This window comes from Bacillus rossius, chromosome 2 (assembly GCF_032445375.1).
Source record: "Bacillus rossius redtenbacheri isolate Brsri chromosome 2, Brsri_v3, whole genome shotgun sequence".
Lineage (NCBI taxonomy): Eukaryota > Metazoa > Arthropoda > Insecta > Phasmatodea > Bacillidae > Bacillus > Bacillus rossius.
In genome coordinates this window covers 122,350,440-122,364,586 of record NC_086331.1, presented here as the reverse complement: position 1 = coordinate 122,364,586, position 14,147 = coordinate 122,350,440, and the positions used below count along the sequence as shown (strand labels likewise).

The 14,147-nt window shown below is 37.9% G+C and overlaps 1 protein-coding gene across 1 annotated transcript; it reads left to right on the top strand.

The window, feature by feature from the left end:
- Positions 1–263: 263 nt before the first annotated feature.
- LOC134529725 (arrestin homolog) lies at positions 264–13,901 on the top strand. The gene is made up of 8 exons (XM_063364107.1): positions 264–421; positions 3,426–3,547; positions 4,882–5,013; positions 6,278–6,484; positions 7,943–8,131; positions 8,892–9,080; positions 10,804–10,972; positions 12,769–13,901. The coding sequence occupies exons 1-8, from the start codon at positions 355–357 to the stop codon at positions 12,915–12,917; spliced, it is 1,224 nt and encodes a 407-aa protein (XP_063220177.1). The 5' UTR covers positions 264–354; the 3' UTR covers positions 12,918–13,901.
- The last annotated feature ends 246 nt before the right edge of the window (positions 13,902–14,147 follow it).

Sequence of the window (14,147 nt, the reverse complement as noted above, 5' to 3'; positions counted from 1 at the left end):
CCGTAAGTACTTCCAATATTAAAAAAAAAGTCCTTGTTTTCCGTTGTACATATTTCAGATTATTTCCACCGGCTATATAAAAATGCAATAATTCGAACGACACGGTAACCATCTGAAAGTTGTGTGCTGGTGTTCGCCGTCTTCAGACTGTTAGCGAGACACCTCGTGCTGTCCTTGGAACACGTGACCTGTAATCTCGTTACCGCCAGTGAGCGGATTGGCAATCCTGTTTGCGTCGCCGGCAGCCGGAAAGCTGCGGGGTTGAGGGCGGTATATAAGCTGCCAGGGGCCAGCGGGCAGCGTTCACTTCTGGTGAGGCTCTCCTGGCAAGCCCCTCAGCTGAAGGATCTCGCCATGTTTCCGCTCCTGTTTCTGGCCTACGTGGTCGCCGTCAAGGTCTTCAAGAAGACCACCCCGAACGGTGAGTGCTTCCAGCGCAGCACTCTCTCTGCTGGCGAGCGCAGCTCCGGAAAGTACATACGCAACATCATTAACAACAGCACTTAAAAAAAAAAAAAAATACCATTCCATTAAAATAACCGCTATGCAGGGGTGCAACAACTAAATTTCCAAAGGGGGGGGGGCAATATAACTTTTTATAAAGAATCATCGATTGAAGCGGGGGGTCCGGGGGTCCTCCCCCGGGAAAAAATTTGTATTTCAAGGTGGAAAATGGTGCTATTTAAGCAGTTTTACTATCTAAAAACTGATTACACAGCACTTTCTTTGCCCCCGTTTGCCCCCACTTCAAGGTTTCAGAGGGGGGGGCAGAATACCCTTGCCCCCCCCCCCCCCCCCTGTTGTTGCGCCCCTGCCTGTATGTATATTTTCTGCGTTACCTATGACTTTCTTCAGGTAAAATGTAGCTCCGGAAAGTGCATACGCAAAATCTATAACAACAGCAGTTCAAAAAAAAAAACAATACCATTCAATTAAAATAACTTCTATGTATATTTTTTGCGGTACCTATGTCTTTATTCAGGTAAAATGTGAAGGATACGTTACGCACAGTAAAAAAATCGAATTTGGAACTGACGTATTCTTATACCATAAAGTCCCATTTAGTAAATTTTAAATTCAGTTACTCTTTTGAAAATAATGTAATGTATGTTATGAAGTTTCTTTGATATTAATACAAACGTTCAGTTAAACGTTGTTAACATCATGGCAGTTACAAATTTTAGGAATCACACCAATTCAATATATTACCAATGTATTACTGGCGGTATACAGCCTGAGAAAGATTTTCATACTGTTTTATTATTTTTAATATAGCTTACTTTCTGTTTCTAGAGTAGTATAAATGCTCCTGTATAATATGGGAAAGTTGAAGGCTTAAATAAAATTGTTTTCTGCAAAATATTTTAATTGTTAAGTTCAATTAGGTATTGCAGTATTTTTAATTCACCACACCAAAATTGATCTTTTAAAATTATTTTTTCAAAGCTTTTAATGTACATTAAATTGGTGATGAGACTGTATTTTTCTTACATAATATGTTTGAAAATAATTTTTCTTAAAACGATCTTGGGTTTTCTGATAGTGTTCGGTGTTCATTGTTATAATAATATCGTTAAAATATTAAAAATTGATCATGTGTGTGACTTAAAGTTATTAATAAAGATCTACTCGCATACAGAGTTAATTTTTAACAAATAAAAACTGCAAAAATTCTTAAGAGGCCAAAGAAAAAATTAATTATTTATTCATATACACACAACACTTGTTTAAATTTTTTCGAAATATTCTTTTTCCAGCAATAAACATATGAGGCTGATTTTGAGAAACTTGTGCTTTTACTGACATTCTTTAAGATATCTTGCTTGGAATTTCACAGCACCGATAATCTAAATAGACCAGTATATGGTGTTTAAAATTATACACCATTTCATATTACCTTACCACATAATTTTTATACATATAATTTATATACGTTTAACCTTTTCAAATCATTTGTTGCTTTCTCTTTTTATTGTTCAGTATGTTTGTTTCAATTGTAAAACAATTTTAATTAATTTTTTTCACTATCATATAATACAGTTTTGAATCAATACATTTTTCTGCATCATTAAGTTATATAATCATTTTATTTATTTTGTGAACGTTAGATTTACTATACCTGAAAACTATGTTTGTTTTGGTTTTTTTTGAAAGAAAAACTTTAAATTGTTTTAATTTACATAGCAAAATTAATATGTAATTATTAAAAATATTATTATAACCTTTAAAATTCTGTTCAGTCGAAATTATATATACGTATAGAGAATCCTCATTTTAATAGTCTATATGGGGAATGTTTAATCATTTTTTGCCAATTGCCCAGAAAAATTGACAAACGTGTTTTTGGGTCTTTTTGTGTTATTTGTTAATTATGTAAATTTGAGCACAGGAACCAGTATTATGGTTTAGTGCTTTTAAGTAACAGAGAAGCTCAAATGTAAGCTTACGATAAATCGAATATAAATAACAAACACCAGTAATAGCTACCGTACTACATTTGAATTCTACTGAGGTAGTGCTGTGATCCTCCTCCACTGACCCAAGCATAATAGTGGAATTCCCCATTGACAGTTCGCACAAGTCTATTCAAAATAGTATTTCTCAAGTGAAGTGATTTCCCATTTCTCAAAATTTAACTTAACTCTGCAATTCCATTGAGCACACTAGCTAAAAAACTATTTAGAGTATGTACGGACTTGTTTTCCTTAGAAATGAATTCCCTAAGAAATAATAAGCTATCAACATATATCTATTTGGCAGAAGAAATAAAAGCGTCTATAAAAGTTTCTCTCTTTGACCTATAAAACTTGTTTCGTTCGATTTGAAAGGTTTTTATTAATGCATTGCTCCACAGTTTTTTCATTATAAGAAGGAACAACTTATTTTCCTCAGTGCTGTTGTTATTGATTCGTCACTGTTGATTTTAAAAATTTGTACTTCAATACAAGTATCTAACGGCAGTTAGAAATATTTTCAAGATATTTAATCTAGGTAAAAATGATTATAAATTTATTTTAAATAAAACATGATTCACTTCAATGTTTGTTAAAAAATATTTCTACAGAACTACAGAAAAACCTGTAACGTCTTTGAATTTAATTTAATGAAATTTTACATCCAAGTAAATGGTGAGAAGAGTAATTATTGCGTTACCAATGACTGAAGTGTGAAATTCGTCCATTTTCGATAGTTTTTAAGAGGTGTAAACATTGCATTATGGAACACGTTCTGTTTTCGGATTTCTAAGTAATTAAAATATGCCCCGAATACACCCACATTACATTTTACGTAAAGTAAAATCGTAAATTCAGTACACAAGGGCTGCGCAGATAATATTGGCACAGTAAATAATTTGCATAATGTTTTTTTATAATACAAACAAATCTCTGGCAGTAAGTAGACTCATTGTACGCGATGGATCACAGGCAAGGTCACAGTCTACCTCGGGAAGAGGGACTTCATCGATCATCTCGACCATGCCGATGTGATCGACGGAGTGGTGGTTATCGACAACGATTACTTGAGAGGCCGCAAAGTTTTTGGCGAGGTAAGTCATCTGTGCACCTATGCATGTTTATAATTGATGATCGCAGGAACTTGAAGATTGCGAAATAGTTCAACCAGATAAATATTTTATTCTTTGGTCAGTAAAAATAAAGATTTTTCAAGTTTGTAAGAGAATAAAAATTATGCATATTAAATAATACTGTAAAGAGTTTTCTATAGTGTTAAGGATCGGTCTTACAAGCCACTACTTTTTTTTTATAAATGCTTTTGCTGTGAATGTATCATGATAGCTCTTTTGCGTGTGCTGTTTGGCCGTAAATTTCGGCATCACATATTTACAAAACGTTATTTTTAAGCCGTGAAATGTCAAGCAAGTTATCATAGTTATGAACATTTGCGTGACTTTTTATCGCTTTTTGATAACATTATGTAAATACCCGGGGACGAAATTAGGGACGAAACATAACATATAAAATAGCTACCGTGGTAACTTTACAGGAATAATCTTTGAATAATAGTAGGCAATGACAAGAAGAAAGAATGACGTCTAAGGCCGTGCCTTAATGGAGCCGGTCATCATCAAGTTAGGGTGAGTCAGAGAAATGATGAAACTAGTGACACATTGACCATCAGTACAGAAAGCCGGTCGCATGAAGATTAAGGGTGTATGTTCCATTCAAAGTCATTATTACATATTTACATTTAGCACGGTTAAACTTGTAGGCGTTTGAGTGACTGAACTTTAAAAAGTCTACAAGCTTAACAGTGTTAAACTTGTGTATATATATTTTTATGCATATATACATACATATACCTTTTGCATAATTAGTTGGAAAAGTTGAATTTCAAACATTTTTGTCCAGTATGTATTGGGAAAACCAAATGGAATAAATAACTGAAAATTTGAGGTCTAAAGGCAATGATGGTGGCTACTGGGTGGTATGGTTTATTTTTCATTAAGAAAAATTTATTCTATTTTATTTAGCCTTTTAAAACCACAAAAATTCTAGAGTTTTAAAAGGCTAGGTAAATTTTTTTTTCTAAATGTAATCAAACCATATCACATAGTAGCCAGTAACATTGACTTTAAAACTAAAAAGTTCCAGTTTGATATTCCATTTCATTCTCCTTATCCATACTGCACAAAAACGTTAAAAATGTAACTTTGCCAGCTAATTGTGCAAAAAGTATGCGATGTACATATTTTTCATGTTTTGAAAGTTCAGCCACTCAAAAAGTCAGCAAGTTTAACCACGTGTAACGTGGAACGGGCCACACACACTTAGTGTAAGTAATTTAGAATAGTTTGGGAATGAGCTGTGTGTGGAACCACCCTGAACCGAGGGCCTATGTCTCCCTACTTGCCCTGTGCAGCTCACCACCACATACCGCTACGGTCGAGAAGAAGATGAGGTGATGGGACTGAAGTTCAGCAAAGAGATGCCTCTCTGCAGGGAGCAGATCGCCCCGAATCAGGAGGACAAACAGGAGTTGACACCAATCCAGGTCAGGAATGAAGGGCTTCCTTCATTTGCGTTTTGTCACGTTTACATTTTGTTCTTATATAAAAATTGATCTGCTAACATTTTAAAATCAATTCATTTGTTTGGTTTCTTTGTTGATATACTGACATTCATGGATGTTGATCCTTCTAAATAATTTTTGTCTCCGGTATGTCTCATCAATTTACGGTTAATTTGCAGATTACTATATTTATAACCGCTGTCTTACAATTCTCTAGTTGAACGGCTAAAAACATGTTTGTCTCACGCAGTGAGTCAGTTGATACGGATCAAGATGGAAGCCAGAACTGTTGGTAGCCACTACAATCTGCGTGCAATATGCGCAGTATAAAACACTTGTGGCCAACAGCAAACTGGTTGTTCACCAACGTAAATGTCAAAATCGTTTTCGTGGCGGACGCAGCTTTTGAGTTTGCAAAATCTCGTGACACTTTATTCCCGCAGTTACGATGCAGTTAAGTATAGTGCATTTAAATGTGTTCTGCATCAAATTATTAACATAGGCGTCAAATCACGGGAGTGGCAAACGTAATTCCGCCCCCCCCCCCCCCCCCCGGCCCGGGAAGCCTACAGATTTTCGCACCTACTAACTAACCTTCAATAATTTTAACGAAAGCGCGTATATTAGTTGTAAACAAACGCACGAGTTAGTATTAACAATGACAGAGATTGACCATTCTGATGGCAGATATAAAAGCTAATGACGACCTCATGCGCAAAATACAATAAATCGGTTTACATCTTACCGTAAGTCCATGGTCGACGGTGGCCAGGAATCGACCCGACTCCACCGAGGAGCAGCGACGTTAAAACGGTGGACACATATTTGCGAGGACCTGGGTTTGAATCCCTGGCCAACGAACCTGTTTTGGGTTTTCCCGTGGTTTTACAGAACTCGCTCCCGGCAAATGCTGAATTGTTTCGTTACTTTATAGGCCACGGACGAATCCTTCCTCGGTTTCCCTGAACTGTGATGGGCGTATCCGTATCTAATGGCAGTGAACCAGTGTTTAGAGGTGAATATATATCGTGGGAAAATTTGACTGTTTGATAGGCTTCAGTGGACTGTGTATGTATTTGGTTCAAAAGTTTGATTATTGGCTCTGATTGGGGAAAGATGCTCGTTCCATATTTACCAACATAGAAGCATTCGTTATTTGCCCGAAAGTTAACTGCGCCGAGTTTTTCCAAATGAAACGCGTGAAAAGGGGTGGTGAAGAGAAGGACGTGTGTGCGCTGTGCCGCAGGAGCGCCTCGTCAAGAAGTTCGGTGCCAGCGCCTACCCCTTCACCTTCCACTTCCCGGCCAACGCGCCCTCCTCGGTGACGCTGACCCCCGGAGAGGACGACAACGGCAAGCCACTGGGCGTCGAGTACAGCATCAAGACGTACGTGGGCGAGCACAAGGACGACAAGAGCCACAAGCGGTCCTCCGTCAGCCTGGCCATCAAGAAGGTGAGTCCGCTCGGCCATCAAGAAGGTGAGTCCGCTCTGGCTGCTACCGAGTCCGCCTGTGCTGGTGCGTGGGTCTGCGAAGCCAACTTCCATATTTGCTGAAGAACTTTCAACTGCGGATCTCCCAACATAACTTACTTCAACTACTTGTCTGAAAGTTTTCACATGTCGTTAAGGACTTGTACCCAAGGGAGAAAAAAAAATGCGTAGGTCAGGTATATCATTTTATTGAAGTTGATTCTTTTTTCATAATTAAATTTTGGTGTAAATTTCTCAAAAGCTCGTAAGATCCTAACTGAATTTAAATTAAGAAGAATTTATAATATACTGTCAACGAAATCCATTGTTATTATTAATGTTTGTTAAAAAAATGTTCACAGGATGAGGTCAGACCAATGAAGCCAATTTTTAGAATAATACAACAAAATAAGAAGTTATACTTTCAAGCAACTTCATTTGACTGAATGCAAATTTTATTGTACCCTATTAGGGGATTTAATCAATTCAACCGATACTGTGTCTGACACATGAATGTAAGATTTTTTGTTCATCGGTATTTTGTTAACTGAACATACATATGTTATGGATATCGGGTACTCTATGGCCGTGGTTGCTAATGCGTCACGCTCTTGTGGCAATTGTCATTGGTTCGATTCCAACGGTCAGGCATGACTCGAATTAATGAGCACCGATTCGGTTACAAGAGGTTCGGTGACCGCTATAGTACTGGTGCCTATGTGCGTAACTGAGCATCGTTTGTAGAGGCCTATGAAAATCATCTGTAGCTAACTTTTTGTATAATGGGGCATTTACTTGACACAAACAAACCTAGCTCTCTCTCTTCAGTAAGTTCTACCTTCAACAAAAATTTATTTGGTTTATGCTATTCGAGTGCATACTTTGCAGTGACCGCCTGTCTGGTCACGAACAAACCTAATGCACTACATAAAGTTATCCAATAAGATTTGACCCAAACACTAAAGATAAAGGAATTCAATGTAGACCTGATGGTTTTCTTTGGAACCTGCTAAAAAAATTAATCTTCTCAAACGACGACGGAAAGATTGCTGCGACACTCCAATCAAAGTTGATCGACCATCACAATATTCGTGCGATGTTAATCATCGGACACGCACTTGTCGAATAACAATAAAAAAAAATTAGAATGCTGTTTAAATGTTCACGATATCAAGTCTTAACATCGTAAAGAAAATTGTTAACAGAAGCTGTAAAGACTAACGTTCACAATTCCAATCCACACACTAGGTTCAAGATGAGATGATTCAGCAAATGTTGAAACTTTGAAAGCTCAATGTTGTGACGCAATAAACAAAACAAAAAAAGATTAATGTAGCACTAGACTAGATAATCATGTACTAACAATGATCTGCTAAGAATATTCAGCTGACACTAGCTGTGTTGAGGTTATGTTGACATGCCCGCGGCGTCTGTCCGCAGCTGCAATACGCGCCGCCCAGTCGTGGCCACCGCCTGCCCAGTTCGCTGGTAAGCAAGGGCTTCACCTTCTCCAACGGCAAGCTGAACCTTGAGGTGACCCTCGACAAGGAGATCTACTACCACGGCGAGAAGATCGCTGCCAACGTCATCGTCACCAACAACTCCCGCAAGTCCGTCAAGACGATCAAGGTGGGTCCTAAGGGGTCGCAGCCATAGACTAAAGACATTCAATATACCATTTTTATCTTCTGAGCATGAGGCCAACAATACTCTACGATTTAACAATAGAACTGTCAAACTTATATGTTTTAAACATTGACATGTGCTTTTGTTTACAAATTGTATTTCAAAAACATATTATTTTGTTAAAATAATTGAATTTAAAATTGTAGTTTGAAGCAGGACACGTCTAAATGTACTAGCTGTGCAACACAAATTACTTACTGAATTTGAACTTGGACATACAAAATGACTGGAGATTTTATAACCTTAGTAACGTGCCAACTGTCATCTGCAATGACACATTGTTTTAGCAGTTCTTTTGGCAAAAACCAGTTCAATGTTAGACTTGAAAAAAATTTCAATTGCGCAACTTGCGTGCGCTGTCTAATTATATACATCTTTAGTCTATGGTCGCAGCCACCTGGCAGAGAGACTGGACCAACAATGGTGTTCTACAGTCAACGCCTCTCCCATCCCAACCTATGATAGATCTATATTGAAGATATTTGTATTTGTATTTTGGAATCTTCAAATAATGAATGTCCGACCTGTTGGCTCAAGAGTTAGAGCTTCTGGCTAGAGAGCCGGTGTCCTTAATCATTCCGCGGAAGGCAATAACATGCCAGTCACGCCATGACTATTTAGCTGTGGCTATGAGCCTGGGCTACATCCTCAGAATGCGCGGGCCCTGGTCTCGGGGTGCAGAGCACCTGGTCGCTTGCTGCAGGTGTTCGCGGTGCAGCACTGCGAGGTGACCATGGTGAACGCCCAGTTCTCGCGTCACGTGGCCAGCTTGGAGACGCGCGAGGGCTGTCCCATCACTCCCGGCGCCTCCTTCACCAAGGTGTTCTACCTGGTACCGCTCGCCGCCAGCAACAAGGACCGCTATGGCATCGCACTCGACGGCTACCTCAAGGCGAGTCCTGTCAGCAGCTGAGGTCCTTCACATCCTGAGTATTTTTATCTGCAGTGCAGATTTTGGATTCTATTTCGTTGACAATGGTAACACTTAACACCACAATTCAGAAATTTTGGGAAAGTAGTTGGCTATGGCCTATACAAAGCATCACACGAATACCGAGCAAGTGTTTTTGGAAGTTGGGAATCCACTATAAGTTTAGGCGTCCCATCGTCTTAAAATATTTCCATGCATGAATGTGCGATGTAAGATGTTATCTTTACTTTTTATTATGGCACGTGCATTATTAAAAATGTGTTTGCCATCATTATAACATCAACATTTCTGCACAATATCCAAATACGGTGCTCTCAGACTCTAACTAGGGTGAAATAAGTTGTGGTCATGCACCAGTTATGTGAAACTGTGCCATTGTTGAGCTGCGAAAATGTTAATATGGTGATAATTCTTAGTTTAGGTTGCAGGAAAACACATCACCACTGCAATGGGCACCAGATTTAAAATTACATTTTTAACAACGTGATAAAACATGGAACTACTTTGCTTCATTTACTGCCAACTGGAGGAGCACTAGGCGTCTAGGCGATGTTCAGGGAAGTAAACAAAACAAACTGGCAGCGTTTTTCAAACTGGATTTCAGAATTCTTCGTATTAGTGTGGGATGCACCATAGAAGCCATGCATTGGTAATTTCAGTGGGGTTTTCACTAGTTTTCAATTAAATTAATCTCTTGAAATGTTTTACTTCTTTAAAATTTAATAATAAGTGGGCATGGGGAATAACTGGAAAGTCATTCTTTCACAATAAGTATTATCCTTTAAAAAGAAGATTTTTGTTTGGACTTTTTAAAAGATGATTTTTTTTTGCATTCATGTTATATGTGTCGAATATATGTTTTATGAGAGATGCATGTAGTTTACCGATTTCCAAACAAATATGTTTCGTAAAAAAATTTTATTAAATTTCCGAATTTATAAATAATTCTTTGGAAACCTTACAGGTCGTTTTAAATATAACTATATTTGACAACACTCTTCAACTCTATCTTCAGCTTATTGATGTAATAATTTATTTTCAAAGAAAATACCTGAGCATACTATACATTAAACCTCAGTGGGTTTCCCTTTATTTGTCTTTGCTGCCTGCATACGCAGGCTTTGCTTATTTTGCGGAGACATTTGTAGCGCGTTATCTTACAGCGAAAGTCATTAATTAGAGTGCAGTTAGAAGGTGAGAAAACGGTTCACTAAACATGAAAAATGAATGTTAATTTATTGGTTTGTAAGTTTTTAAACTCTTGAGATCATTTCGTGGAAAATACCTGCATATTTATGTTTAAATTGCCTTGCTAGAACTCTAGTATCAATACACATTTCTTGACTACTGGACTGGGCTGAGTTTCATATCCACCTACAATTTGGCATGTCGTGTCACACCATCGCCAAGTGAAAATTCAGTAACTTAGCAATGCCAGTCGTCACAGTCGTTGCCTTAAGCTAAAGGAAAACGAGGAATAGTTTAGCTGAGGGTCCTAGGTGGCAGGGTCAGCTTAGGCATCACGCCTACGTGGCGCGGGTAGCGAATAAAGTCATGAGCATGAAGTCTGGACCCGGGTGGTTTCCAACCCACTGAAGGAGGAATCCTCCCCACCATCTGAAATGTTTGCGAGACTAGTTCAGTCTGAAACAGCTCGGATGTCGGGTTGCTCGTGTGATGGCAGGAGGACGACGTGAACCTGGCCTCGTCCACGCTGATCGCCGAGGGCAAGTGCCCCGCCGAGGCCATGGGTATTGTCATCTCGTACTCGCTGCGCGTGAAGCTCAACTGCGGCACGCTGGGCGGCGAGCTGGTCACCGACGTGCCCTTCAAGCTGATGCACCCGGCCCTGGGTGAGCGCCGCGCCCAGACACGCGCCATCTTGGTTTCAACTGTTCTGATGCCCAACCATCTTTTATCGCTCAATATTCACACGTTTAAATATTTCCAAAAGTCATAGCATAGTGTCTGTAGACATTATTATTACCCAGATAGCAAAATTGACTTGAAACAAGCTTGAATCAAGCTAACGCCAAAGCGAGCTTGTAGCTTGTGGCAACCCTGCCACGACAAGCTTGCCATGACAAGCCTGCAAGCTTGCGGCAATGGATTCATTGTTCACAGAAGGCTGGAATCAAGCTTGAACGGCAAGCCTTATTCAAGTAATAAGACAAGCTTGCCGCAAGCTTATATGCTATGTGGGGTAGGATACAACTGTGGCCATTATTTAAAAAATGAATTTAAAAACCAACACAAAGGAAACTATCTGTAGCAGCCAGTCACTAATAACTTCAAGCATTCCACTAAATAATAAACTTTTCTTTTACGAAGAATGGTTTCGTGAAATAAAGGATAGAAAACGGTTGTGGCCTAAAATCTGTTATAACCAAGATGGAGTATTTCTGTTCCTATCTGTAACCCTTAATAACATGCCCCACGAGTTCAATTTATAAAACTTATTAATGCTTAAAAAATTACTTGCAATATTTAAAAACTGTTTTAGCTTTGTTGAAGCAACAGTGCTGAAAACTGATTAACGCTCCAACGATCTGGTTCCATAGAAATGTTATATGACCAGCAACAGAGATGGTCTGGTTCATCAAGTGTTTCGTGAGGACGACGTTGAGGATATGCCATAAATATGAATGTATTACTACTGTCCATGTTTTCACAAATGTGGTTTCACAAATTTTTGGTCACTTAAAACTTTAAATTTCTCTGAATTCGCATGGGTAATAAAAATAAAACTTTTTAAAAGTACAACTATCCTTTAATACTTATAGTCATTTAACGTGTGCGAAAAATTAGCGTTATTAGCTTTATAATTAATTTTAACAAGGTGGGCAGTACTTCAATAAAATTCCTTGTCAAATATCAGGTCCAAGACAGGGTGTGGTAGTTTACATCTTTTTAGGTAGGCTCCGGTGTTTTGTCTGTCCTGGGTCCCGAGAAACCTCTTAGCGGGTCTGGAGTTCTGCTTCATGCGGTTATGAGCCATGTTAAGAGTTTGGTTTCTCGTTACTGCATTTTCAATGCACAATTTGCTTCAACTATTAAAATTCGAATATACGAAGAAAAATATTGTATTGAAAATGCAGTAACGGAGAATAGCTGATAAAACAGAGCCAAAAGGAGGTATGCCTTTATATTTATCACAATAATTCTTAATTTAACTATGTAATTTTTTTACAAGAATGCCATCATTTATTCGGATTGTGTGTTAACTAGGTTGTCGATAGCAGCATTTTTTTTTTTAGTTAAAACTCGTATACACATTTTTAAACAGGAAAACTTAATATTTAAAGAACAAGTTGACCCACATAGCATGTAAACTTGCGGCAAGCTTGTCATATGACTTAAATTGGACTTGTCGTTTGTCGTGCAAGCTTGTCACATCAAGCTTGAATTAAGCTGTTTTTGAGCCACAAACCATCGCCGCAAGCTTGATTCAAAGTCTATTTTGCTTAAATACTTTCGCAACTGCTTCTTCCGCTGCATTGAAAATGACAAAATAGTATCGAGAACGTTAGATGAATAAAAGTAAAAGTGCGACCATTAACTAATCTGGCAGTTATACAATCTTGTTGGCCACACTGCCGTCGTGGTCGGCTGTGCCGCTGTGGTGGACCGAGGTCGCTGTGCATTTCAGGCACCGTCGAGCGGGACAGAGCCCAGGTGCTGAAGAAGACCAAGAGCGTGGAGCGAGCTCGCTACGAGAACTCCTGCTACGCCACCGACGACGACGACAACATCGTCTTCGAGGACTTCGCCAGGCTGCGGCTGAACGAGCCCGAATAGGCGTGCACGATGCCCTGACGAGAAGTGTCACGCTCGTGACTTGCAACCGCTAAAACACTATCTTAGGCCCCTCTCACCTTAGTCTTTCACTCGCAGACTGTGCAGAATCAGGTTTTCTTAGTTGGTTTGTTTTAGGATTATAGTCGTTTACGATAAAAGAAACAGCTTGTTGGTAAAGTCCAGTGTCATTATTTCACAAGATTACGGTTGTATTTGTGTCAAAGTTTGTACGTATGGAAAATCATTTACTGAATTTTTAAACAAAAAGAGCAGGCAAAAAAATTTCAGTAAATGTTTTCGTAGTTCATGAAAATGCAAGAATGTGTAATACATATTACGAATGAAGCAAGCTAATAGAGGCAACTAACCAGAAAAAGCGTTTGTGAAAAAGATCTGGATATGGAAAGAGTGATATGTTTTTGATAGAATATGTTTTCCTCTTAGAGAAAAATACATACTAATAATGACCGCAGTTAAAACATTAAAAAAACAAATAAAAAAGGAAAAACTATAATTTAAATAAAAATAAAAATATGATTCTTGCTTTATAAATTTTAAACAAATCAACTAGAAAGGGCATTGGATAACACCAAAAATGTCAGTATTCAACCAATCAGACCACAGCTTAGAACAGCTTTTGACTAAGATTGACTCAAAAGATATATTTTGTAGAACAGTGTAAAATAGTAAGTTTTGAGTTGCAAGAATCAGTACGAACCAATCAAGCTTTGTTATTATGATATTCGTTTAAAACAAACACACACACACTCACCAGAAGTGACATATCTGTAAATTCTGTAGATTTAGTGTCATAGTGTGTACATTTTATGCATTTTTTCTTTAACTAGCTTTATGTAACTATATGGACATAAAATGTGTTCACAGAAAAGTTGTCCAATTAACCACCTGTTGAATGCTTGAACACATATTCTTTATTTACTGTAATTTATGTTATTTTAGTGCAAAATAAAATTATGAGTGAAATTTTTTTTTTATTGCTGATAAAAAACCCTTGGATTTTTACAAAAATGTAAATTATATATCGCCTATTTTTTGCATATATACATATAGGCACAGAGTTTGTTTGATGAAATTATAGTTTATTTATTTTAGAACAAGTTTAAGACGTCATAGCTTATAACAAGCAAATTATTAATCTCAAAATAATATAAAATAATATTTTTCTTCCTTTTTTCAGTACATTTTATTTGTAGTGTTATATGAAATTTA

What these genes read in the sequence shown, in the direction of transcription:
- LOC134529725 (XM_063364107.1), top strand. Translation starts at nt 355, where the DNA reads ATGTTTCCGCTCCTGTTTCTGGCCTACGTGGTCGCCGTCAAGGTCTTC. An exon ending in GCCGCAAAGTTTTTGGCGAG is followed by an intron (nt 3,548 to 4,881) that starts GTAAGTCATCTG and finishes TGCCCTGTGCAG; the next exon opens with CTCACCACCACATACCGCTA. An exon ending in AGTCCGTCAAGACGATCAAG is followed by an intron (nt 8,132 to 8,891) that starts GTGGGTCCTAAG and finishes CGCTTGCTGCAG; the next exon opens with GTGTTCGCGGTGCAGCACTG.